Source organism: Eumetopias jubatus, unplaced genomic scaffold (genome assembly GCF_037043125.1).
Source record: "Eumetopias jubatus isolate StellerSeaLion01/CBP00866 unplaced genomic scaffold, mEumJub1_p1.0 scaffold_8, whole genome shotgun sequence".
NCBI classification, from domain to species: Eukaryota; Metazoa; Chordata; class Mammalia; order Carnivora; family Otariidae; genus Eumetopias; species Eumetopias jubatus.
The window spans coordinates 133,608,489-133,635,268 of record NW_028274814.1 but is presented as its reverse complement, the minus strand read 5'-3'; the positions used below and the strand labels follow the sequence as shown (position 1 = coordinate 133,635,268).

General features: G+C 36.9%; 1 protein-coding gene across 1 annotated transcript in view; it reads left to right on the top strand.

The window, feature by feature from the left end:
* Window positions 1-26,780, top strand: part of ENTHD1 (ENTH domain containing 1) — a 105,015-nt gene that overhangs the window by 34,455 nt on the left and 43,780 nt on the right. The window contains exons 3-4 of the mRNA XM_028115568.1: window positions 3,451-3,569; window positions 17,068-17,191. Of these exons, the coding sequence (XP_027971369.1) occupies window positions 3,451-3,569; window positions 17,068-17,191 (243 nt within the window). The remainder of the gene's footprint in view (window positions 1-3,450; window positions 3,570-17,067; window positions 17,192-26,780) is intronic.

Sequence of the window (26,780 nt, the reverse complement as noted above, 5' to 3'; positions counted from 1 at the left end):
GATACCAAAGGGACTTCATTTCCACTAAGAAACGAAACGTGTGCTCTCCCCTTCCGTTTGCTTGTGAAAATCCCCGAAATAAATCTTGTGTAATCGCCTAATTTAATTAAGCACACCTCACTTCCAGTGTTGTGCTGGTTCTAAAAAAAAGAGTCTCAATGAATTTCCATAGACTCACCAGGCTCTAACTGCCTGCCTTCTTGCCCCTAGAAGATCATTTAATACAGGTTTAGAATATTTAGCTATTCTAGCCTAAAATATGTGTCTAAATATTCAAGATATTTTTTTCTTTCACAGTTCTTGCTATCCTTCAGTTTTCCTCATACTTTACTTCAAACTTGACTTCCTGCAATTGTTATTAATCTACCTCTATGATGTCTAAACCTAAGTCCATATCACTTCAAGGATAATTTTGTTGCTGAATATTCAGAGTGATCATAAAGGTAGTTCCCAATGAATCACATGAAAGTACATAGATGATCTAAGCCTCAAACCACTACTGTTTGCCAGTATTCATTATAAAATCTCCAGGCCCCAAAATAAGCTCATTTTAATTATTCATTTTCATGTGACATCAGGAGAAGATGAAAAGTTAGAGCCATAATTGCAAAGTTCTTATTCTTTTTTCAGCGTCTTTGGCATGTATCATACTCGCTGCTTTTGCCCACGTAGTTCCTTCTACTTGGGATAATTTCTCATTCTACATCCTAGCCATCCTTCAAAGCCTTGTTCAGATTTTACTTCCTACTTGAGGCACTTTCTGATCACTCTAGTGCACACCGTTTTGTTCCCTCCTTAGAATGTTTATTCCTAAAGTTAGTTAATTTAAGAAAGTTCGGCATGGTCTTGTTTTCCTCTAATTGTTTCCCATAAGTCTATGTGTCAGTCTTATCTCCAGAGTCAGGCTATAAATTTTCTGAAGGCGAGGACCACCATATCCTATACCATTGGTTTTCAAGCTATTTTTATTGCATAGCCCCCAAAATGATTTTGAAAAATTATATACCTCCTGATGCATTTTTAAGTTGACATGTGACTGTATCATAAGTCACTGCAAAGGACATAATTCAAAATATTGACATTAAGGACAAAAGAAAACAAAATGAAACAGTTCCATGAGACTTTTAAGCATATCTAAAGGAACTTAGGCACTGTGTGACTGCTACCTGCGGCCATTTGTTTGAAAAACCACAGTCTTTAACTGTTGGAAGCTTTGCATCATGTAATTTCCTTTTCTCCTTGAAGTCATATTTCTACTCCACATCCCTCAAAGGATTTCATCCTAATAGAAAGTATTTTGATGCCTGAAAGTCTTCTCTACATCAAACATGTATATAAATTGAAATTATTTTTCTACATTTTCTAGGACCAGAGGCTTTTAAGTGGTAAAATGTTCTTTCTAGATCGATTTATCATTACAATTACTTTTACCACACAATTGATTAAAACCAAAACTACATAAGTGTATTATAAATTTTTATAAACACTTATTAAACATAAAGAATACCATTTTATTGGAAATATATGTTTCTATGAGATACATGGAACTGCTTATTTACCCACCTATGAATATTACTTATTGCTGGAAATAAGCAGGGTTCAGCATAAATTCTGTTTCTCTTTTACATTTTTATGGATGGAAATGCTGAGAAGCCTTGTTCACATAAAATTGTAGGTGGGAATAGAAGGTGTTTTATTATAGCAACGTCAGTCAGTTCTATGAATTCCTTTCAAGTAATACTCCAGAATTATATAGTAATTTATTATAAAAATGGTTTTCATCTCTTGTCAGCTATTGACTCGATTAGGTCTATCTTCAGTGTTGTCAAAAGCAAAGAATTGGAAAAACCCACTTAGAAAAAGATTTGTTAAACCGTCATTAGGAGTAATAGACTTTCTCAATTTCTGGGAATAATATCAAAAAGACCTTTACTAACATTTATCAGATGATTATTAATTATGGCCAGTTACACTTTAACGCAATATACTCAGAAAGTGGGAAAAAGAAAAACATTCATTGCTGTATATCTGTCAGTATAATAATTTTTGAGATAATTATTTTATTGTTTCTTATGCTTTAAATATGTTTCAGCAACTCTTCAGAGCCACAGATTTGGTTCGTTCCATTTTTGGAAAATACTGACTATGTTTACCTAGTTGGCAAAGCCAGCCCTTATTGTCAGAACGGTAGGCCAGATCAGATTTCAACTTTCTTTCAGAAAACATCTTAATTCGTTCAAATAAACATCACTGTGGTTGCGCTCACATTCCTGAATTCTTTTCCTAGGGGAGATGGCTAAGGCTGGGGCCTTGTCGTAAGTCTGTTGCATTGATGAAATAAGCTGCCCTGCCTCCCGTGCTTGTGCTTTCCTTCTGTCCATAAAGGAAGATGCACCATAATAAGATGGGTGGAGGATGGGTCTTTGTTTGTAAAGTGGGAGGAAGTTGATTATGAAAGGGGAAGAGGAAAGAACTAGCCTGATGCTTGCACACAGTCGCATTCTCAGGGAGATCCGTTTTTGGAAAGAGTATATATGAAAGTGGTACATCTGGACATTGATTCCTTTAAAACTATCTATGCCCACCTGGCCCTTGGGAAGTCGTTAAGTATCCCCAGTGGTGTGCAGACACCAGTTTGAAGATCGCTTTCTTACACTTCTTATTTTACACAATAATATGTCGAGAGATAGTTGGGGCTAATACTTCATTTACACAGTAATTCAGATAGAAAGAAAGGAGAAGTGCCTGGGTGGCTCAGTCGTTTAAGCATCTGAGTTTTGATTTTGGCTCAGGTCAAGGTCTCCGGGTCCTGAGATCAAGCCCCACGACGGGCTCCACACTGAGGGTAGAGCCTGTTTGGGATTCTCTCTCTCCCTCTTCCTCTGCCCCTCCCCTACCCAGGAAAAAAAAAAGATAGAAAGGAAAATGGCAACTACAAAATCATTAAATTCAGTACAGATATACAAGCAGAGATCTCTATTTTCACTGGCATATTCTTTTATGTTTAAAATTTTTAAAAATTTTGTTTAAAAGTGCTTTCTCATCATACACCCTATACCTCATATATGTGAACACATGAAATTCACACTGCAGTAATAAAGGTCTTTTAAATATTAATTAGAATGATCCTAGTTGTCATTGCTAGGGATAATTTTCAGACTTTCATTTTCTACACTGTATTGTGCCGTATTTTAAAAAAGATGTTTCAAATAATAAAACACACAATAAAATTGTTGATGGGAGAAAAGGCTAGAATCAAAGTTGTAGTTTTAAATGGGCCTGAATTTGTCAATTTTTACAAAGGGATATATTAAAATGACTGTCGGCAGATGATGTATATGTTGCAAACGAAATGGATCTTCAGAAGCAATTAACTTAAAAATTGTGAGCTAATGTAAAAACATTGCTATTTTTTGCCAAAGTAAAATCTTAGCTTTATGTTGTTGACAGAAAACGCTTCCAAGGCAGGATTGAAACAAGAGCAGTGCCAAGACACTCAGCTGCGTAGTGGGACTGTGTTGTCCCAGGAAACACTACCAGTCAAGATTAATACTTGGAAATCCACAGAGGTAAGTCACTTGTAGCAGTTTCCTGTTGCTGCTGTAACAAATCACCACCAACCCAGTGCCTTAAATCAGCACAGATGTGTTATTTTACAGTTCTGTAGGTTAGAAGTCTGACACAGGTGTCGCTGGGCTCACAAGGCATCTGCAGGCTGCATTCCTTTCTGGAGGCCCCGAAGGGAGAATTTGTTTCCTTGTCCTTTCCAGCTTCAGCTTCATGTGTTCTAAGAGAAACGGTGCTTGTCTTTGAATTCTGTTTGTGTTGTTTCTGTTATATTCAGTTTTAAGTAAGAATAAGGTTAGATTATCAAAGTTTTCCTTTATAGCTGATGCTTTTAAAAACATCTTATTTAAGAAATTCTTTTTATCCTAATATAATAAAGATCTCTTACTTTTTCTTCTAAATGGAATCCTTGTGCCCTCTAGAATTTTACCATATAGTGTAAGATAGGGGTTTTATTGTCTTTGCACCCCTGCGGATAAACAATATTTTATTTATTGAACAGTCATCTTTCTCTCCTCATCTATAAAAAACCTTTTTATTGTGAAATAAAATGATAGACTCGGAGGAAGCTGCAGATAAAGTACAGAATCCCACGTACCGAGTACCCAGCATCCCCCCGGCTGGCATCTTCTCTGACCGTAGTACAATATCGAAACAAGGAGATGGCTGTCCATATGTTACTTCTGACTGACTACAGACCTTATTCAGTTTCCAAATTTTCAGTTCAGTATTCAGTTTTTTAACTTGCATTTATGTGTGTGTGTTGGGGGGGTGGGGGCAGTTTTTCTATGCAATTTTATTCCAAGTATAGATTCATGTAACCAGCACCAAAATCAAGATACAGAAATGTTATGTCCACACAAAGAGGTCTATCGTGCTGTCCAGCCCATCTCTTCCCCACCCCCCAACCACCTCATCCCCTGATAACCCCAATCTTTTCTCCATCTCTATAGTTTTATTATTTCTAGAATGTTATGTAAATGGACTCGGACAATATGTAACCTTTTGAGATAGCTTTTTTTTTTCCCCCCGCTCCCCATAATACTCTTGAGATCCATTCAGGTTGTGAAGTTTTCATATCTCTGGGATAAATGTCTAAGGGCGTGATTGCTGGGGTGTGTGGTAAATGCATACGAAATTAGGTTTAAAAAAATTGTCAAACTGTTTTCTAGAGTGGCTATAACATTTTACATTCCCACCAGCAGTGTATGAGAGATCCAGTTTCTTTGCATCCTCACCAACTTTTGCCATTACCGTTTTTATTTTAGCTATTCGAATAAGTTTGGGGTGATATCTCATTGTGGTTTTAATTTGTGTTTCCCAAGTGGCTAATGATGTCGAGCATTTTTTCATGTGCTCGTTTGTACCATCATAACTTCTCTTTGGTGAAATATATGTTCAGATCTTTTGCCCATTTTCTAATTGGACTGTTTGTTTATTACCATTTTTGACCTTTTGAGAGTTCTTTTTATGTTCAGGATACCATTGTTTCTACTCGTGCTCTCATCCATGAAGATGTTCATCTTGTTTCTGAGCACGGCCTGTGTCTTTAATATTCACATTTGTATTTTCTCTGTCGTTGCTGTGTGTTTGGGGAAAGATGGTATCCCCAAAGTGTGAACTTAGAGAACCATCTTGACTGGAAATCTGTTCCGCTCAAGACTATTTGCAATTATCTCATTCACTCATTTGTTTTTCTGTTTTATGTGTGTTTCTCCTTTTAAGGAAAGCTCCTTGAGAGTAGAGACCATTTTAGTCTTATTCGTTACTGAATCTTCATTTGCCAGATATTTGTTAATGAAGAAATGATTGAATAGTAGAAACTCCATATTAACTTCCTTCTCTCCCTTTCTTGTGAAAGAGGCTTGTTTGGTCTCCTGCTTGGAGAGCTTTGTTTAGTATTCGCTGCCACTGTTCCTATGAGAGTGGCTGGAATTATTTATTGACCTTCTGTTCCCAACCCTTTTCCTGAACCCAGTTGGTACTGGATTTACCTGATTTTCTAGCAGCTCGGAAAAGTACATAAAATTAAAATTTCACTGTTCCTTAATTGCATAGTAGCCCACCGACTGAAAATATGTAGATTATGATGTGGGAAACAAAAGCAGAAGAAAAATTATTAAATTCCTTATTACTTACAGCCCATTGACAAATCCTTGAAACAGGCAGAGTGACCTCCCTCTAGGGACTCAGCTGCCTAGATGTTAATACTTTGCCAAGGGCAAAAGGTAATCTTAGCCCATCCTCCAGGACCCTGTAAGTCTACTTTAACATATAAAAATTCCTTTGAAAACTTCCTTTACCTTTACCTCTACCCAGCCACCACCACCCCAGATACATGTTAGCAATCATCCTCCAAGCATATGACCCACCGATATACATCTGAAGGGTCTTATGACTGAGGATTTACTAAACGATAATAAATGACCTTTCCCAACAATAGTTAACCCCCTCAGGATCCTAGAAACCTTGCTTCCCAAAATACCTGGGAGGCTTACACTATCCCTAACCCCCTCCCAACTTGAAAGTCTGTAATGGGCCACTCCTCATGACCCCCGTGTGGCTCTTTCTGCCCACGGGTCCCGTCCCTGCGCTTTCATAAAACCACCTTTTTGAACCAAAGATGTCTCAAGATTTCTTTTTTTTTTTAAAGATTTTATTTATTTATTTGACAGAGAGGGACACAGCGAGAGAGGGAACACAAGCAGGGGGAGTGGGAGAGAGAGAAGCAGGCTTCCCGCCGAACAGGGAGCCCGATGCGGGGCTCGATCCCAGGACCCTGGGATCCTGACCTGAGCTGAAGGCAGATGCTTAACGACTGAGCCACCCAGGCGCCCCTCAAGATTTCTTTCTTGGCTGTTGGCTTCAAACCCTAATGTCTTTCCTATATTAGATTATTTTAAAAGATATGACATTAAGTCAAAATGATTTTTAAATTTGAGATCAGTTTTATTTGCTGCTGCTGGCTTATAAGGGAGAAAATAGACTTGAATAATCTTCTATGCTTTGGACCCTAACAAAGGCATAAAATGCCACCCAGCTTTTTTGTATCAGTCTTCAAATTCTCATTATTATTGTTTTTTCTTACTTGAGAGGAACCCACTGTAATTGATTTACATCATTCAGCATCTTATATCAGCAAAAAAATGGTACCCTCTCAAAAGAAGTTTAAAGCTGGATTTTCCTTTTTCAGTGCATTACTACTATATCGTGGCACGATTCCATCATTCTATTGACAAGCACCTCCTCTTATTACTGTCAGGAACATTTGATGCAGCCCAATATGTCCTCTTCAGAAATCGGCTTTTGTGGCAGAAGACAACACCTACCAAGCTGAACAGTAAAATCTAGTTGTTGTTGCCAAATGTACTACATCTACATTAAAATTCTCATATTCTTAATAAGAATGAGATAGAAATGATACCGTTGATTGCTTTGGCAGATGAGGGGTGCTTAAAAATATCTTTTAAAAACTTTAAATAGAAACCTCTTTATTCTCTTTCTACAAATGAAAGAATGATCTAAAAGCAGTAAATAAAATTCTTAACAGAATAGGGCTTTCAAAAGCAGAACAGTGCTTGCCTGTGGTACTTTCAAAATTAAGAAAAGCCTGCAAATGTATGACACTTAGACACGGATATGTTTTCTTTCTGCATACTGTCCAGAATCCTTATTATTAAATTTGTTAATTAATAAGGTTATATATAGCTTTTCACCACCTCAAAAGACCTTCTTCTCTTCCTGTTTGAGGAGATTCAACAATAAGTGTTAGGATTTTTTTGGTCACAGTTGTTTCTATAGCAACAGATAGGGATGCTACAAATTGGTTCACACAAAATTAAAGCTGACCAAAGCCTTCAGTCTAGTTGTGAGTTGCTAAATTGCTAGTGATGGAAGATAAATGTTTATTTCCTACTGCCTCTGTTTATTATTTTGCCAAATGAAGAGTAAACAGTTTTCGTCCTCGGGCTTATCAGCATATCATTTATTATATTTGCAAAAATTTGAGCTCATCAAAGCTGTTAGGAAATGGAAATTATACCTGTTCTAATCATGCTAATCCATCATCCCTTTACTTTTTTCTGCGTCATTACTTCATGCTTAAAAGTCCTTTTTTATTTTCATGTTTGTATTTTTTTCTTTTTAAGTTGGAAGATAATTACGGGATAAAGTTTAAACAATAGGGGGGAAAGGGTAAAGAGTGAAAAACAGAAGTTTCTTCTTACTTCCCTATACATCTTCTTTTCCTTTCCTCAGAGGCATCCATTACTAACTAGGTTCTTAGAGATTTGGGAGGGAAATTTTCTGTGTCCATGCATTTCTTTTACCTAAAGGGATCTGTTCATTATATACTGCTCTACAGCATGCTTTGAACTAAGCAATACATCTTGGACCTCTTTTTATGTAAACAATGCAATTATTTAATGTATATTGTCCCAAATCTTTTTTCACTAAACTGTAGATTACGGATACCTTTCTCTATCAGTACGTATAACTGCTGTATTCTTGATACAGAAATCACTCTTCATCTATTTCCCCACCCCCTGTTGGTAATCATTTAGGAATATTTTTTTAAGATTTTATTTATTTATTTGAGAGAGAGAGCATGAGAGGGGGGAGAGTCAGAGGGAGAAGCAGACTCCCCACTGAGCGGGGAGCCCGATGTGGGACTCCAGGATCATGGCCTGAGCTGAAGGCTGTCACTTAACCAACTGAGCCACGCAGGAGCCCCATTTAGGAATATTTTGGGTTTTTTTAGAATCTTTTTTTTAAAAGATTTTTTTATTTATTCATTAGAGACACAGAGATACAGAGAGAAAGAGAGAATATGAGCAGGGGGAGAAGCAGAGGAAGGGGGAGAAGCAGGCCCCCCGCTGAGCAGGACCCTGGGATCATGACCTGAGCCGAACGTAGATACTTAACCATCTGAGCCACCCAGGTGCCCCAATTTTTACGTTCTTATCTATTAAAAGTAATAATGTAATAACGGCTCCTATACATATTTTATATGATGCTGTCCTGGAAGTGGGATCACCAAAAGGTTATATTTATTTTTCCTTTTGAAAAGTCCTCCTAAATTGTCCTCCCCGAAGTTGCACCAATTTATATCCACCAAAAGCGTATCCCCTCATCTTCGCAAATACTGAGTGTTATCAAATTGTACATTTTTCTCAGTCTGAGAGATGGGAGAAGTTTGTTTTACTTTGTCCCATGATAATTATAGGTAAGATTAGAACAACTTTTCGTGCATTTTTTTGGAATTTGTGTTTCTTTTTTATTATTAACTCTATTCATGTCCTTTGCTCCTTTTTTTCTGTTTGGTTTCTCATCTTTTTCTTACCAGTTTCTAAGAGCTATTTGGCTATTAAATGATTAGCCCATTGTCTGCTTCTTTATCTGTCTATTCATTTTCAGTTTCTCATTTGATTTTTGACTTTATTTATGGCTTTTTTTTTTTTTTTGCCTTTGTGAAGGGAAAACACACTGCTCTTCCTTTGTCTCTTTTTTCCTCTCACACTGTGGTCACACTTCACTTCTGACAGCAGAGATGTGGGCTTTCCACACACCAGGCTATTCTCTGCTACACCAGCTGGGTGTCCTGCCATTTAACTCAATTCTGACACTGTCTACCTGAAGATAGCATCAGATTTCACAAGCTGAGTGCTCAGTCCCCAAAGCTCCCTTTCCCCCACCTCCCATTTCAGATGCCAGTTGCAGGTCCTGGGTTGTCTCCTGTTCTTCTGACCTACCACTAGAAATTGGGGTTCCCATCACCCCTTCCTTGGGTTTGATCACTTGCTAGAACAGCTTACAGAACTCATGGAAATATTTACTTACAGTTGCTGGTTTATTATATAATAAAGGATATGAGAAAGGATGCAGATGAATTGCCAGATGAAGAAATGCACAGGGCAAGGCCCAAAAGTTTCCCAAGTGCAAGTTTCTGTACCCATGGTTTTGGGCTATATCACCCTCCTGGCATGTATGTGTATTCACCAACCCAAAAGCTCCTTGAACCCCATATATTTGGAATATTTATGGTGGCTTCATCACATAGGCATGATTGATCATTTACTCCATCTCCAGTATCTCTCCCCTTCCAGGAGGATGTGTTGTGGGGCTGAAACTTCCAGGCTTCTAATCATGGCTTGGTCTTTCTGGTGACCAGTCCCCACCCTGAAGCTATCTAGGAGCCTACCAAGAGTCACCTCATGGAACAAAAGACACTCTGATCATCCTGAGAATTTGAACGGATTTCAGAGCTCTGTGTCAGGAATGGGGGTCAAAGACCAAATATTAAAACAAAAGATGCTCCTAGTGCTCTTATCACTTAGGAAATTACAAGAGTTTAGGAGCTCTGTGCCACGAACCATGGACAAAACCCAAGTATATATTTATTATAAATCACAATACCATAACCTTAAAGAAGTCTTCAATTTTTATTAAAAAGTAATCAAATTTGCCTTTCCATTATGGCTTCTAGATTTTAAGTCATTCTTAGAAAGACTTTCTGTAGTCTAAGATTTTATTAAATATCACCCTGGCTTTTTATTTGTTTTTTTTAAAGATTTATTTATTTATTTATTTATTTATTTTAAAGAGAGAGAGTGGGGGCGGGCACAGAGAGAGGGTGAGAGAGTCCCAGGTGGGCTTGTGCTTGACTCAATCTCATGACCCCGAGGTCAGAACCTGAGTCAAAACCAAGAGTCGGATGCTTAACATCAAGAGTTGGACGCTTAACTGTCCCATACACCCCATGCGTACCCCCACCTGCCTTTGTCCCATATGACCTCCCCCACTATTAACAACCACACCAGAGTGGTCATTTATTATAATCAATGAACCTTAATCAATGCTCATTACCATCCAAAAACCATAGTTTACATTAGGGTTCACTCTTGTGTTATGTATTCTCTGGGTTTTGACAAATGTATAATGTTATGTATCTACCATTATAGTATCACAGAGAATAATTTCATTGTACTAAAAATCCTCTGTGCTCCATTTATTCATTCCTCTGCCTGCTAACCCCTGGCAACCACTGATCCTTTTACTGTCTCCTTAGTTTTGCCTTTTCCAAAGTCATATGGTTGGAATCATACAGTATGTAGCCTTTTCAAACTGCTTCTTTCATTTAGTAACATACATTTAAGATTCCTCTATGTCTCTTTATGGCTGGATTGTTCATTTCTTTTTAACACTGAATAATATGCCATTGTCTGGATATAAAGATTATTAACCCATTCACCTCCCGAACGACATCTTGATTGCTTCCAACTTTTGGTAATTATAAATAAAGCTACTGTGAACAATTTTGTGTAGGTTTTTCTGTGGACATAAGTTTTCAACTCCTTTGTGTAAATGCCAAGGGGTGCAATTGCTAGGTTGTGTGATAAGCGTGTGTTTAGTTTTGTAAAAAACTACCCTACTTCTTTTATGATTTAATTTAAAATATATATTTAAATGTTATCCATCAAGAATTTACCAGATGAATGGAGAGTGGTAAAGATCCACCTTTTAAATTGTATTTTTACAAATGATAATCAGTTGTCTGAATATCATTTGTTGAACAATCCATCTTCCTCCCATTGACTTGAATTGTGGTTTCTATTACATAATAAATTCCCATTTATGCTTGGGTCCATTCTTGTATTTTCCATTTGTTTATATTAAAGATGTACCATTTTAAAGATCAGCTATAACATTAAAAATAAAGAAAGAAAAAGAGGTTATTCATAAAGGGAAAGAGGGGAATAAGATGGAGAGGAGAAATAGAAGCTAGATTTCTTTGATTATACCATGTTTTTAGATTTGTCATTGGAATCCTGGAAATATTTTTGCATCATTATAAAACAAGATTACACTAAAGAAAGTAATCCTTTAAAATGTAAAATAAAATTAAACAAATGTTCCTTGCATTCAGTTGGTGTTTTTTTTCTAAGATGTTGTTATTTTTGACCCGAGATTTGTGAGTATAATGTGGAATGAATCAAATGAGTGATCATGTGATACTCTTATTTGTATCATCTTTGGTATCCTTGAGAACTGGGATTCTCAGCATGGGGGAAAGGAGATATGAATGTAAGATAGAAGAGATTGTCATGACCTAATAGACCTGAATTGGATTGAAAGTGTATCAGTATAAACTAATGAGGAATCTTACCTGAAACTTTTTGGAAAATAAACTTCTAAATTATTCATAGGTCAAAGGGGAAGTCTCAGAGAAAATGTTAAAATGCATAGAACTGATTGAGAAGGGAGCACAACATATCAAAATATATAAGATGCAGGTAAAATAGTGGTGATAGGGAAATTTATAGCACTAAATGCTTATATTAGAAAAGAGAAAAGGTGTAAAATCAATAATCTAATTTTCTTTAAAAAAACTAAGAAAAGCAAAATAAATCTACATGAAACAGAAGAAAGAAAATAATAAAGAAGAGAAATTAGTGAAATTGAAAGCAGGAAAACTGTTAACAGAGAAAACGAATGACACATAAAGCTAGTTCTTTGAAAATATAAAATTGATAAACCTCTAGCAAGACTGACAAAGAGAGGAGACCTAAATCACCAATATCAGGATGAAAGGGGATATTCCTGCAGTTCCTGTAGCTATAAAAGGATAATAAAGAATTACTGCCAACAACTTTATGCTCATAAATTTGACAATTTAGAAGAACTATAACAATTTCTCAGAAAGCACAAACTACCAAAATTCAAAGCAGATGAAAAAGAACCTGAATAGTTCTATAACCATTTTTTTTTAAAGATTTTATTTATTTATTTGACAGAGAGACACGGCGAGAGAGGGAACACAAGCAGGGGGAGTAGGAGAGGGAGAAGCAGGCTCCCCACTGAGCAGGGAGCCCGATGCAGGGCTCGATCCCAGGGCCCTGGGATCATGACCTGAGCCGAAGGCAGATGCTTAACGACTGAGCCACCCAGGTGCCCTATAACCACTTTTTTAAGGGAATTTGTAATATCAGTCTCCTGAAAAAGAAATCTCTAAGCCCAGATGGTTTTACTGGAGAATTCTATCAAACATTTAAATAAGAATTGACCCTATTTTCACACAAATGTCTTTCAGAAAATAGGAGGGAATACTTCCCAGTTCATTGTATGAGGCAAGTATTATTCTGCTACCAAACCCAGAAAAAGACAGTACAAAAAATATATATAATATAGACTATTATCTCTCATGAAATTAGGTGCAAAAATTCTCAAAAAAATTATCCAATTAAATCCAGCAATGTATTAAAAAAAAATTACACACCAGGTCGAAGTGGGATTTAATCCAGGTGTGGTTCAACATTTGAAAGCCAATCAATGCAATTCATCATATCAACAAATTAAAGAAGAAAAATCATAGGATTTTGTCAATTAATGCAGAAAAACATTTATTAGCAAAATTCAACACCCATTTATGATAAAAAGTCAGCAACTAGAAATAAGGAATTTCCTTAAATTGATAAAGATAATCTATAAAAACCTAAAATAGCATCTTCTTAACAGTGAATGCTTTCCTTTCAAGATCAGGAACAAGGCCAGGACTTATTCAACATAGCACTGGAAGTTCCAGCCACTGCGATAAGAAAAGGTATGTGAAGCGTAGAGGAAAAAATAAAATTGTCCTTATTTATAGATTGTCTGTACAGAAAATCTCAAACAGAAGTCAAAAACAATCCTCAGGTGCCTGGGTGGCTGAGTTGGTTGAGCATCTGACTCTTGGTTTAGGTTCAGGTCATGATCTTGTGGTCATGGGATCAAGCTCCGTGTAGAGCTCTACACTTGGTGCAGGGTCTGCCTCAGGGATTCTTTATCCCTCTCCCTCTGCTCCTCCCCCTACATGCGTGCACTCTCTCTAAAATAAATAAATAAATCTTAAAAACAACAACAGAAAAACCCCTCCTAGAACCAGGAAGTGAATTCAGCAGGGTTATAGGATACAAGATCAACATACATAAATGAGTTGCATTTTTATTTTTATTTTTTTATCTTTAAATTTTTATTGTTATGTTAATCACCATACATTACATCATTAGTTTTTGATGTAGTGTTCCATGATTCATTGTTTGTGCATAATACCCAGTGCTCCGTGCAGAACGTGCCCTCTTTAATACCCATCACCAGGCTAACCCATCCCCCTCTTCCCCTCCCCTCTAGAACCCTCAGTTTGTTTTTCAGAGTCCGTCATCTCTCATGGTTCGTCTCCCCCTCCGATTTCCCCCCCTTCATTCTTCCATGAGTTGCATTTTTATATACTAATAGTGAACATGTGGAAACTGAAATTAAGACACATGCAATTTACAGTTAATGCTCCAAAATGAAATCCTTAGGTATAATTGTAACAAAACATGTATAGAATCAGTATGCTGAAAATTATAAAATACATAAAATTAATTATAAAATACTGATGAAGGAACCTAAAGACCAGTCAAACATACCATGTTCATGGATTGAAAGACTTGTCATAGTAAAGATGCCCCTAATTACTCTATATAAAGTTTAATGCAATTCCTATCAAAATTCCAGCAGTTTTTTTATACAGAGATAATAAGGTTATTATAAAATTTATATGGAAAGGCACAGACCCTAGAATAGCTAAAACCATCTTGAAAAAGAATAAAGTGGAACTAATCACTCTGCCTAATATTAAAGCCTACTGTAGAGCTACTGTAATGAAGAGAGTGTGATATTGGTGGAGAGATAGATACCTAGGTCAGTGGAACAGGATAGAGAACCAAGAAATAGACCCACACAAATATAGTCAATCGATTTTTAACAGAGGAACAAAAGGAATTCAATGGAGGAAAGATAACCTTTTCAACAAACGATATTGGAACAACTGGACATTCATAGGCAAAACCATGAACCTCAATTTAAACCTCATAGAAATTCAGTCCACGTGGATCATGGGCTTAAATGTAAAATGTAAAACTATAAAACTTTTTAAAAATAATGGAGAAAAATCTTTGGGCTCTAGGACTGACCAAAAACATGATCCCTAAAAGAAAAAAAAGTTAGACTTCATCACACAAGGGTATAAACAAGTTACAGCCTGGGAGAAAATATTTGTAACCCACATCCAGCAAAGGACTAATACCTGGAGCATAAAAAAAAAAAAAAAAAAAAAAATCTTTCAGGGTTCCTGACTGGCTCAGTTGGTAGAGCATGTGAGTCTTAATCCCAGGGTCATGAGTTTAAACTCCACTTTAGGTGGGGAGCCTATTTTTAAAAAATTTAAAAATTAGAAAAAACCCTCAAAACCCAATAGTTAAAAACCAAACAATCCAATTAGGAAATGGGCAAATGACAAGAACAGTCACTTCAGCAAATAGAACAGTCACTTCAGCAAATACAGATGGCAAATAAGCACATGAAAAGCTGTTCAACATCATTACCTATTAGGAATATGTAATTTAAACACATAATGAAATACCAAAATGGCTGAAATAAAAAATAATGACAACACCAAATGCTGGTGGACATGTGGAGAAACTGGATCACTCAAATATTACTACTGGAAACGTGAAATTGTATGGCTACTTTGGAAAAGTGGTTTGGCAGGGTCTTATAAAACTAACCATGCAACTACCATACATCCCAGCAATTGCATTCTTAGGCATCTATCCCAGTGATAGGAAAATTTATTTTCGTACAAAAACCTGTACACAGTGTTCACAGCAACTTTGTTTATAATAGCCAAAATCTGGAAACAATCCAGATTTCCTTTGACAGGTTAAACAAACTGTGATACATCTACACCATGGATACTACAGGGCAATAAAAAGGAACAAGTTATTAATACATGGAACAACTTGGATGAATTTCCGGGAATTATGCCAGGTGAAAGAAGCCAATTCCAAAAGGTTACATCCTGTATGATTCCATTTATATAACATTCTTCAAATGTCAGAATTATAGAAATGGAGAACAGATTAGTAGTTGTGGGGGGCGCAGGCTATGGTAATAAAATATCAGGAAGGATCTTTACAGTGATGCGAGTGTTCTCTATTTTGACTATCAATGTCAATATCCTGGATAATATTGTACTACAATTTTTAAAATGTTACCTTTAGGGAAAACCGGGTTAAAGGATACACAGGATCCGTCTGTACTATTTCGTACAACTGAACATGAATCTACAATGATTTTAAAATAAAAGTTGAAAATATAAAAAGTGGCAAATCATTTGGAAAATGGTTTGGCAGTTTCAATGAAGTTAAAAAATTAACCTATCCTATGACCTGGCCATTCTACTCCTGTGTAAATATCCAGGAGTAATGAGTGCATTTGTCCGTAAAAAGATTTGTATAAGAATGTTCTTAGTAGCTTTATTCGTAGTACCCGAAATTTGGAAACAATCCACATGTCCATATGGAGGAGAATGGATAAACAAATTGTGGTATATTCGTACAATGGAATACTTCTTATGAAAAGAAAAGGAACTGATACACACAAAATATGGATGAATCTCAGAAACATTAAGCAACGGGAATTGAATACAAAAGAGCACATAGTATATGATTACATTCACAGGAAGCTCAAGAATAGGCAAATTCATTATGGTAGAAGGTAGAATACTGTGTACTGGTAACGGGGGGGGCTGGTATCAACTGGAAAGAAACTTGAGGGAACTTTCTGGAGTGACAGAAATGTGGCTACACAGGTATACATATAATGTTAAAATTTATTGAGCTCTATGCATTCTATGTTAATTATATCTTACATAAACTTTATTTATTTACTGTAGAACAAATCTCTGTTCATTGGGGAAAAAGACATGTCAACTGATCCCACTGTGTAGACTTTATTTGAATCCTCTCTTAGATAAGCTATGGAGAAACCTATTTATGGCACTTAGGAGAAATTGGAAAGATGAGTTTATAATTGATGACACTGGGGAGTTGTGAAGTTTCTAAGTATAAAATAATAATTATTATGTTAAAGAGTTTTTGTCATTTAGAGAGATATACTGAAAAAGTAATATATCTGGGATTTGCTTCACAGTAAAACAGATGAGGAGTGGGAGAATATAAATGAAACAAGACTGGCCATGCATTGATTTGTTTAACCTGCACGACTGGGTTAATTATCATCTATTTTTTTACTCCATGATTAAAAAAAGTTTTAAAATGTGAATAAAAGTTATACATAGGTTGCTTTATTATTACCAGTAAAACAGAAAAATTGGCTTTTGAGATAGTGTGCTCTAAGGATGCTCAAGGGCTGATAGGGACAGTTAATGCCTCAAACAGAATCTTGCTTGCCTGCCCCAGCTGTCTTCATCAAGGAGTGAGGCTCTCCTAGGGTAGAAAACCACCCTGTACTCAATGGACACATAGCTAACTTATATTTGAGTTCTTTCAGTTAAATGTGTTTATGTTAGCACGTATAGACGCATTATATCTCCATAAATTGTCCATCTACTTTAGCAAAATGAAGCACTGGGATCAATTATTTTTTTCAACCTTCATGTGCTCTCCTGTTTTCTCTAAGGACCTGATGTTATTTTGTGAGGATGATCCAAAGCCACTTTTGCCGACAATTCCTCCTTCCATTATCTCGTCAACTAAATGGTTATCAGAAGGGCTAGCAGACGTTTGTAACCTCTGGGATGCAGGTAAATTGGTTAAAGAATAGAAAGGTCACTCAGAAAAATGAATAAGAAACATTGGGCAGGAATTGCTTTACATCAGATTTTATTTTGTGAAATATGGCAGCAATGGTTTTAATTTAACTTTGATAATGAGGGATGGGACCAGCATGGGTGAATTCAACCCACACATGATCCTGTAATTTTATTTTACCATTTGTTTCAGTGGGGTTCTATTCCCTCTATTTTGCTTTTTTTTTCTTTTTCATTGTTTCAAAAATTATTAACTGCAAATCTCAAATCTCTTATGAATGGTTTAAAATGCAGAAAAATAAGAGTTCCTTTTTTCATTTGTACTAACTTCTCTTTGATAAAGAGTTTAAATTAATTTTTCATAAGCAAGCATTAGACCAAAATGTGAAAAGCAAGATGTATGGCATCCCACAAATTGGCTAATCACCTCTTGAGTAATTAACATTAGAGAAGGCACAGTAGAAAATGACACAAACTGGCCTCCAATAAATTACACTATCCAATTCCAACTGGGCTCTGCTGCTACTCGAGATCTGATTGATTCACAGTGGAGCCACTCCATACTGTCCCTATTCTTCAGAAACTCAATTTTTAATACATTCTTCCTCTTACTTTTCTCAAAATATAGGACTCTAGGACTCTCAGGACCCTCTGCCAAGAGGAGAATGAAACATTCTCATTAGTATCTTTCATCCCTTCATTTTTCTTTGCTTTTATATTCGTCCAAGCATCCTTTCCCTTACTGCAGAGGTGGCTCCTTATGTTCTGTGTTTCATCTTCTCCCTCATCTTTGGGCCACGTACTGTGATTTTCTCCTTATATAGATCCCCAATATCCAAAATATAAAAACTGTACTTGATTAGAATAGATTTATTTTACAGACTCACATTTATATAATTTTCTTATAAACTAGTCGTGAGAATGATGATGAGGGTATTTCAGTAAACACGGAACATGAAGTTGTGGGTTATGGTGATATTTGTAGTACAAGGATGGTATTACTCACATGGATAATTAGTTGTAAGTGGTTACCATTTTTAAGACAGCTTGCTCTGTATTCTTAGAATACACTTTATGTAAACTGATCCAGATCCAGAAGCTTGAAAGAAGAATGGTAAGGAAAACGTTTTTGTGATCTAATGTCCCCTCATATTACCCCCCCCAACCTTTTTGAAATAGACTTCCACTTTTTAAAGCATTTTTAGGTTCACAGTAAAATTGAGTGTAAGGTACAGAGATTTTCCCATATACCCCTGCCCCAAACAAGCACAACTTCCCCCACTACCAACACCTCACATTTGTTGCAGTCAGCGAACCTACATTAATGCTTTATCGTCACCCAAAGACCATAGTTTACATTAGGGGTCATTCTTGGTGTTGTGTATTCTGTGGGTTTGGATGAGTGTATAAAGACATGTATCCACCACTATAGTATCATACGAGTATTTCACTGCCCTGCAAAACTTCTGTGTTCTGCCTGCCGTTCCTCCCTTCCTCCTAACCCCTGGCAACCGCTGATATTTTAACTGTCTCCATAGTTTTGCCTTTTCTAGAAAGTCATATAGTTGGACTCATACAGGATATAGCCTTTTCAGACTGTCTTCTTTTATTCAGCAGCATGCATTTAAGGCTCCTCCATGTCTTTTCATGTCTTGATAGCCCATTTCTTCTTAGTGCTGAATAGGATATGCTAAGGTATTTATCCATTCACCTGCTGAAGAACATCTTCGTTGTGTCTAAGTTTGGGCATTTATAAATAAAGCTGCTGTAAATATCCACGTGCACGTTTTTGTGTGGAAATGTTTCCCCTGCCAACATTGTAATACAAGTGAAATGGAATATAAATGAGCCTAAGAGGCAGCCCTTAAGAGGAAAAAAGTCACAAAACATGTTGGGTGAGGGATGATTCCACCATGTTACTTGGTTGGAACTCATCATAAATGGAGGAGCTTTTCTTATTTTTGAGTCTTCCTTTTCTCCCGTCTTTACTTCACACCAATCTCAGAGATATCTTGCTCAAGTGCAGTTTTAAGCATTTCACTTCCCAGCTGAAAAACTTTCCACAGTTTCCCACTGCCAATAGGATGTCTAATTTTTTTAGACATGTGAGACTGTCATTAGAGACTTTTCATGGCCTGGTCCCAGCCAACCTTTGTTACCTCATCACCCAGTACTAACAATATTCACAATGCTCTGCAAAGTTCTATTACTTGTATAGTTTCTTCTCCTTAGAAAGTCTTTGTTGCAGTTACTTCGACTGTGTAACACATTGCTCTAAAACTTTGTGGCATAAAATAACCATTTATTCTGCTCATGGATGCTCTGGGTCAGGAATTGGGACAGGGCACAGTGGGGATGACTTATCTCTGCCCCATGACGTATGTTTGGGCCTCAGCCCGAGAACACAAAGCCTGGGGACGGGAATCATCTGAAGGCGGGTTCACTCATGTGTCTGGTAGTTGGTGCCCACTCTCGGTTGGGGGCCTCAGTTTTTCTCCACATGGGCCTCTTCTTGTGGTCTCTCCACATGGGGTAGTTTGGGCTTTCTCACAGCATGGTGGCTGGGTTCCAAGGGTGAGCATCCTGTAAAAGAAAGGACCAGGCATAAGCTGAATAATCTCAGAAACCATGCTGTGACACTTCCTTCCCATTCAGTTCATCCAAGCAATCACAAAATCTTGCCCACGTTCAAGGGGAGGGAATGTAGACCCCCACACTCTTTGGACAAGTGTCAATGTCATATTGAAAGAAGAGCACACAGGCTGGTGTGTGTGTTAGTGCGGTCATCTTTGGAAAATACAGTCTGCCACAGTCCTCCACCAAATTATGGATGCTTTACAAAATCCTATTTAAACAGCGAGGCCCAGCTCAAATGTCACGATGCTATAAAATCTTTTCTACATACCAATTTTTCATTCACTGTGTTCCCATGGGACTTTGCCTATAACCTTAGATACGAATTTATAGTTGTGTATCATTTTATAAGTTTTATCTATTTTTAATTAGATAAATAAGAAGTGAATGTACTCTTATTTTTTAAAATTCAAGCCATATAGAATCAAAATCCTCCTTGACTGTCCCTTACCCCAATACAGTCCCCTCCCCAGAGTTAACTGTTATTATCAATTTGTTGGTTACCCTCCAGGTCTTTCTCTGCATTTATGTACGTACCTGTACCTTTAAAAGTATGGAGAACTGACTTTATTTTGATTTAGAATGTTGTTCTGTATTTTTCTGGAACTTTTTAAAGCAATAGCACTTGGCGACCCTTCAGTGTATGTCAATATTTAGAGATTTACCACATATTTTCTTAACTCCTACATCGCCTGGATATTATAGTTTATTTCCCTGCTAATAGACAGTTGGTGTTTTATATTTTTCACTATTACAAATGATGCTTCACTGAATAGCTCTGTGCACATATGTGGGTGTTTCTTTAGGGTGGATTCCTAGAAATGGAATCCCTGGGTCATAACGTATGCCCATTTTCATTTTAGTTAATACTGCCAAATAGCCCCTCAAAATATCGGTACCAATTTACACTGGCTTGCAGTTTACAAAAGCACTTTCACTCATAACCTCACTGGTACCTGATATTTTTCAAGTCTTATATTTTTATCATTTGGAAAAGGTTGCATTGTGTGGTAGGTATAATTTGCATATCTCCATGTATTTCCTCTTCTGTGCATTGCCTGCTTATATCCTTACTCTGTGTTTCTTTTGGATTGTGTGTTGTATTCATTTAAATTAAATGACTTTGTAACATTTTTATATATACTGTTAACCTTAAGAACAAAACCTGCCAGTTATTTTACCAGCAAAAGATGGGGTTATTTGGGAATAAAAGAATTGCAATCCAGGATAAACAAGTGGTGGCAAAACATAGGCAAGTCCAAGGAACAAAGGAGAGGTACACTTTCTTAAGGAGAAAAGGGGTAGTTGGGAAGGCTGTTATAAGCTAAAAAGTCCACTGGAGTAAACTGAGAGTTACAAGTGTAGGGGCTTCTCATTGGCTGAGCTGTTGTTGGAGGGGAGGGGGATAAGGAAAGCGTCTCTTCCTCCACCTAAATGGTAGAGTAATGTGCACATGCAAGATCAACTCAGACTCTTCCTGTTGCACCTGCAACTGACTGGAGTGATAGGGCATGAGAGCTCCCTGGGGAAACCTCCAGACTCCGTTTTAGTGAGGGTTCCCCATTACTAATTTCCAAAGTTACTAATCCTTTCTGTTATTTATGTTGCAAATATCATCTTCTAGGCTATGAATTGTCTTTCAGATTTCTTTATAGAAGATTTTTGTTTTGTTGGTTTTGTAGAAGTTTTATGTTTTATGTAGTCAGATGTATTATTTATTCCCTCCAGAGCTTGTGTTTTTTATAAATTTATTTTATATTGAAGTATAATTAACATACAATGTTATATAAGTTTCAGGTGTACAACATAATGATCCAACAATTCTGTACGCTATTCAGTAGTGCTCATCACGATAAGTATAGTCCTTCTGTCACCAGACAACATTATTACAATCTTATTGACTATATTTCCTGTGCTGTACTATTCATCTCTGTGACTTATTTGTTTTATAACTAGAGGTCTGTACCTCTTAATGCCCTTTATCTATTCCATCCCCCCACCCACCTCCCCTCTGGAAACCACCAGTTTGTTCTCTGTATTTAAGCATCTGTTTTTTGTTTGTTTGTTTGTCCGTTTCTTTGTTTCATTTCTTAGATTCCACATATGAGTTAAATCATATGGTATTTGTCTTTTTTGGTCTAACTTTCCAAAGAAGGCACACAGATGGCCAACAGACACATGAAAAGATGCTCAACATCAGTAATCATCAGGGAAATGCAAATCAAAATCACAATGAAATATCGCTTCACACCTGTCAGATGGCTAGAATAAAAAAGGCAAGAAATAACAAGTGTTGGCAAGGATGTGGAGAAAAAGGAATCTGTGTGCACTGTTGGTGGGAATGTAAATTGGCGCAGCCACTGTGGAAAACAATATGGAGGTTCCTCAAAAAATTAAAAATAGAAATACCATATGATCCAGCAATTCCACTACTGGTATTTACCCAAAGAGGACAAAAACAGAAATTCAAAAAAGACACTTGCACCCCTATGTTTACTGCAGTATTATTTACAATGTCCAAGATATGGAAGCATCCCAAGGGTCCATAAATAAATGAATGTATAAAGAAGATGTGGTATGTGTATGTACATATTTATATATTCATATATATGTTCATATGCATATGAATAATATTCCATTGCATATATATATATACACACATACACACACACACATATATATATATATTCCAGTGTGTGTGTGTGCGTGCGTGTGTGTGTGTGTGTGTGTGTGTGTGTGTGTATACAGTCATAAAAAAGAAAGAGATCTCGCCATTTGCAACAACATGGATGGACCTACAGGGTATAATGCTAAGTGAAATAAGTAGAAGAAGACAAATACCATATTTTGTATGTATGTATGTGTGTGTGTTGTGTTTTGTTTTGTTTTAGAGAGAGAGAGAGAGAGAGAGAGAGAGAGCATGTGCACATGCATGCAAGTGGCAGGGCAGGGGAGCAGAGGTACAGGGAGAGACTCCTTGAGCAGACACTCTGCTGCATGGGAAGCCCAACTCGGGGCTCAATCCCAGGACCCTGAGATCATGACCCAAGCCGAAATCAAGAGTTGGATGCCCAACCAACTGGGCCACCCACATGGCCCTTTGTGTGTTTTAAAGAAGGCTTCCCCTACACCAAATTCATAGTACATATTCACCCATTTTCCATTTTGTTTTAGTGCTTTAATCCATCTAGATTTAAAGTATTTGTTATTGGTTCTAGATATGATGGGCAGCCAGTTGTCTCAAGAATATTTATTGACTAGTTCATTTTTCTCTACTGTTTTGAAATGACTCTTTAACCTGTACTAAATAGTATCTGTTTAACAACTCTGTTCTGTTCTGTTGGTCCATTCTTCTGGTCCTGGTCTGTTTAAGTTTTTGTAACTACTATAATAATACGCCACGAATGTATTCTATTTTACTTAATCAATATTACATTAATGGTAACTTAGGTTTTTTCCATATTTGTACTATTATAAATAATGATGAAATGATATCTTTCTCCCCTCTCAAATAAAGTAGGTTTTTTATTTATTTCATCATTATTTATTATTTATATTATTATTTTATTTTTTCACAATTGGACGCAGATTCTAAGATACATTATTCTGAATTTCTGTCCAGTTTACAACTTATCCTGTCGTCAAATGGTTCTACTTTTCATGTTATAATTTTGGCGACTTCAGCCCAAGGCAAAAATAAAGGAGGAGAGGAGCAAGATGGCAGAGGAGTAGGAGACCTAAATTTCATCTGGTCCCAGGAATTCAGCTAGATAGGGATCAAACCATTCTGAACACCCACAAACTCAACAGGAGATCGAAGAAAAGAATAGCAGCAACTCTCTGAACAGAAAAGCAACCACTTTCTGGAAGGTCTCTTCTGATTTGTTTAGTGTATATTTTTCTGGGGTCGTTGTTACCTTGGTAGCATTTTGTTCTCCCATTCATCTCTTCTCCTCTGGACAAAATGACAAGACGGAAAAAAAATCACCTCAAAAAAAAAACAAAACAAGAGGCAGTACTGACTGCCAGGGACCTAATCACTACGGACATTAGTAAGATGTTGGAACTAGAGTTCAGAATGACGATTTTAAAGATACTAGCTTGGCTTGAAAAAAGCATGGAAGATATTAGAGAAACCCTTTCTGGAGAAATAAAAGAACTAAAATCTAACCAAGTCAAAATAAAAAAGGCTAGGGCGCCTGGGTGGCTCAGTTGGTTAAGCGACTGCCTTCGGCTCAGGTCATGATCCTGGAGTCCCGGGATCGAGTCCCGCATCAGGCTCCTTGCTCAGCAGGGAGTCTGCTTCTGCCTCTGACCCTCTCCCCTCTTGTGCTCTCTCTCATATTCTCTCTCTCAAATAAATAAATAAAATCTTAAAAAAAAATAAAAAAGGCTATTAATGAGGTACAATCAAAAATGGAGGCTCTAACTGCTAGGATAAATGAGGCAGAAGAGAGAATTAGTGATATAGAAGACCAAATGATGGAAAATAAAGAAGCTGGGAAAAAGAGATAACTACTGGATCATGAGGGCAGAATTTGAGAGAGAAATGATGCCATAAGATGAAACAATATTAGAATAATTGGGACCCCAGAAGAAGAAGAAAGAGAGGGGCAGAAGGTATATTGGAGCAAATTATAGCAGAGAACTTCCCTAATTTGAGGAAGGAAACAGGCATCAAAATCCAGGAGGCACAGAGAACCCCGCTCAAAATCAATAAAAATAGGTCAACACCCTGACATCTAATAGTAAAACTTACGAGTCTCAGAGACAAAGAGAAAATCCTGAAAGCCACTCGGGATAAGAGATCTGTAACCTACAATGGTAGAAACATTAGATTGGCAACAGACCTATCCACAGAGACCTGGCAGGCCAGAAAGGACTGGCATGATATCTTCAGAGCACTAAATGAGAGAAATATGCAGGCAAGAATACTATATCCAGTTAGGCTGTCATTGCAAATAGAAGGAGAGACTAAAAGCTTCCAGGACAAACAAAAACTAAAGGAATTTGCAAACACGAAACCAGCCCTCCAAGAAATATTGAAAGGGGTCCCCTAAGCAAAGAGAGAGCCTAAAAGTAACATAGACCAGAAAGGAACACAGACAATATACAGTAACAGTCACCTTACAGGCAATACAATGGCACTAAATTCATATCTTTCAAAAGTTACCCTGAATGTAAATGGGCTAAATGCCCCAATCAAAAGACACAGCGTGTCAGATTGGATAAAAAAAACAAGACCCGTCGATATGCTGTCTGCAAGAGACTCATTTTAGACCCCAAAACACCCCCAGATTAGAAGTGAGGGGGTGGAAAACGATTTACCACGCTAATGGACACCAAAAGAAAGCTGGGGTGGCAATCCCTATATCAGACAAATTAGATTTTAAAACAAAGACTATAATAAGAGATGAGGAAGGACACTATATCATACTTAAAGGGTCTATCCAACAAGAAGATCTAACAATTGTAAATATCTATGCCCCTAACATGGGAGCAGCCAATTATATAAGCCAATTAATAACAAAAGCAAAGAAACACATTGACAACAATATAATAATAATGGGGGAATTTAGCACCTCCCTCACTGAAATGGACAGATCATCTAAGCAAAAGATCAACAAGGAAATAAAGACTTTAAATGACACACTGGACCAAATGGACTTCACAGATATATTCAGAACATTCCATCCCAAAGCAACAGAATACACATTCTTCTCTAGTGCCCATGGAACATTCTCCAGAATAGATCACATCCTAGGTCACAAATCAGGTCTTAACGGGTACCAAAAGATTGGGATCATTCCCTGCATATTTTCAGACCACAATGCTTTGAAACTGGAACTCAATCACAAGAGGAAAGTTGGAAAGAACTCAAATACATGGAGACTAAAGAGCATCCTACTAAAGAATGAATGGGTCAACCAGGAAATTAAAGAAGAATTAAAAAAATTCATGGAAACCAATGAAAATGAAAACACAACTGTTCAAAATCTTTGGGTTGCAGCAAAGGCGGTCCTAAGAGGAAAGTATATAGCAATACAAGCCTTTCTCAAGAAACAAGAAAGGTTTCAAATACACAACGTAACCCTACACCTAAAGGAGTTAGAGAAAGAACAGCAAATAAAGCCTAAACCCAGCAGGAGAAGAGAAATAATAAAGATCAGAGCAGAAATCAATGAAATAGAAACCAAAAGAACAGTAGAACAGATCAATGAAACTAGGAGCTGGTTCTTTGAAAGAATTAATAAGATTAATAAAACCCTGGCCAGACTTATCAAAAAGAAAAGAGAAATGACCCAAATAAATAAAATCATGAATGAAAGAGGAGAGATCACAACCAACACCAAAGAAATGCAAACGATTATAAGAACATATTATGAGCAACTCTATGCCAGCAAATTAGATAATCTGGAAGAAATTGATGCATTCCTAGAGATGCATCAACTACCAAAACTGAACCAGGAAGAAATAGAAAACCTGAACAGACCTATAACCACTAAGGAAATTGAAGCAGTCATCAAAAATCCCCCAACAAACAAAAGCCCAGGGCCAGATGGCTTCCCAGGGGAATTCTACCAAACATTTAAAGAAGAATTAATACCTATTCTTCTGAAACTGTTCCAAAAAATAGAAATGGAAGGAAAACTTCCAAACTCGTTTTATGAGGCCACAATTACCTTGATCCCAAAACCAGACAAAGACCCCATCAAAAGGGAGAATTATGGACCAATACCCTTGATGAACATGGATGCAAAAATTCTCACCAAAATACTAGCCAATAGGATCCAACAGTCCATTAAAAGGATTATTCACCACGACCAAGTGGGATTTATCCCTGAGCTGCAAGGCTGGTTCAACATCCGCAAATCAGTCAGTGTGATATAATACATCAATAAAAGAAAGAACAAGAACCATATGATCCTCTCAATAGATGCAGAAAAAG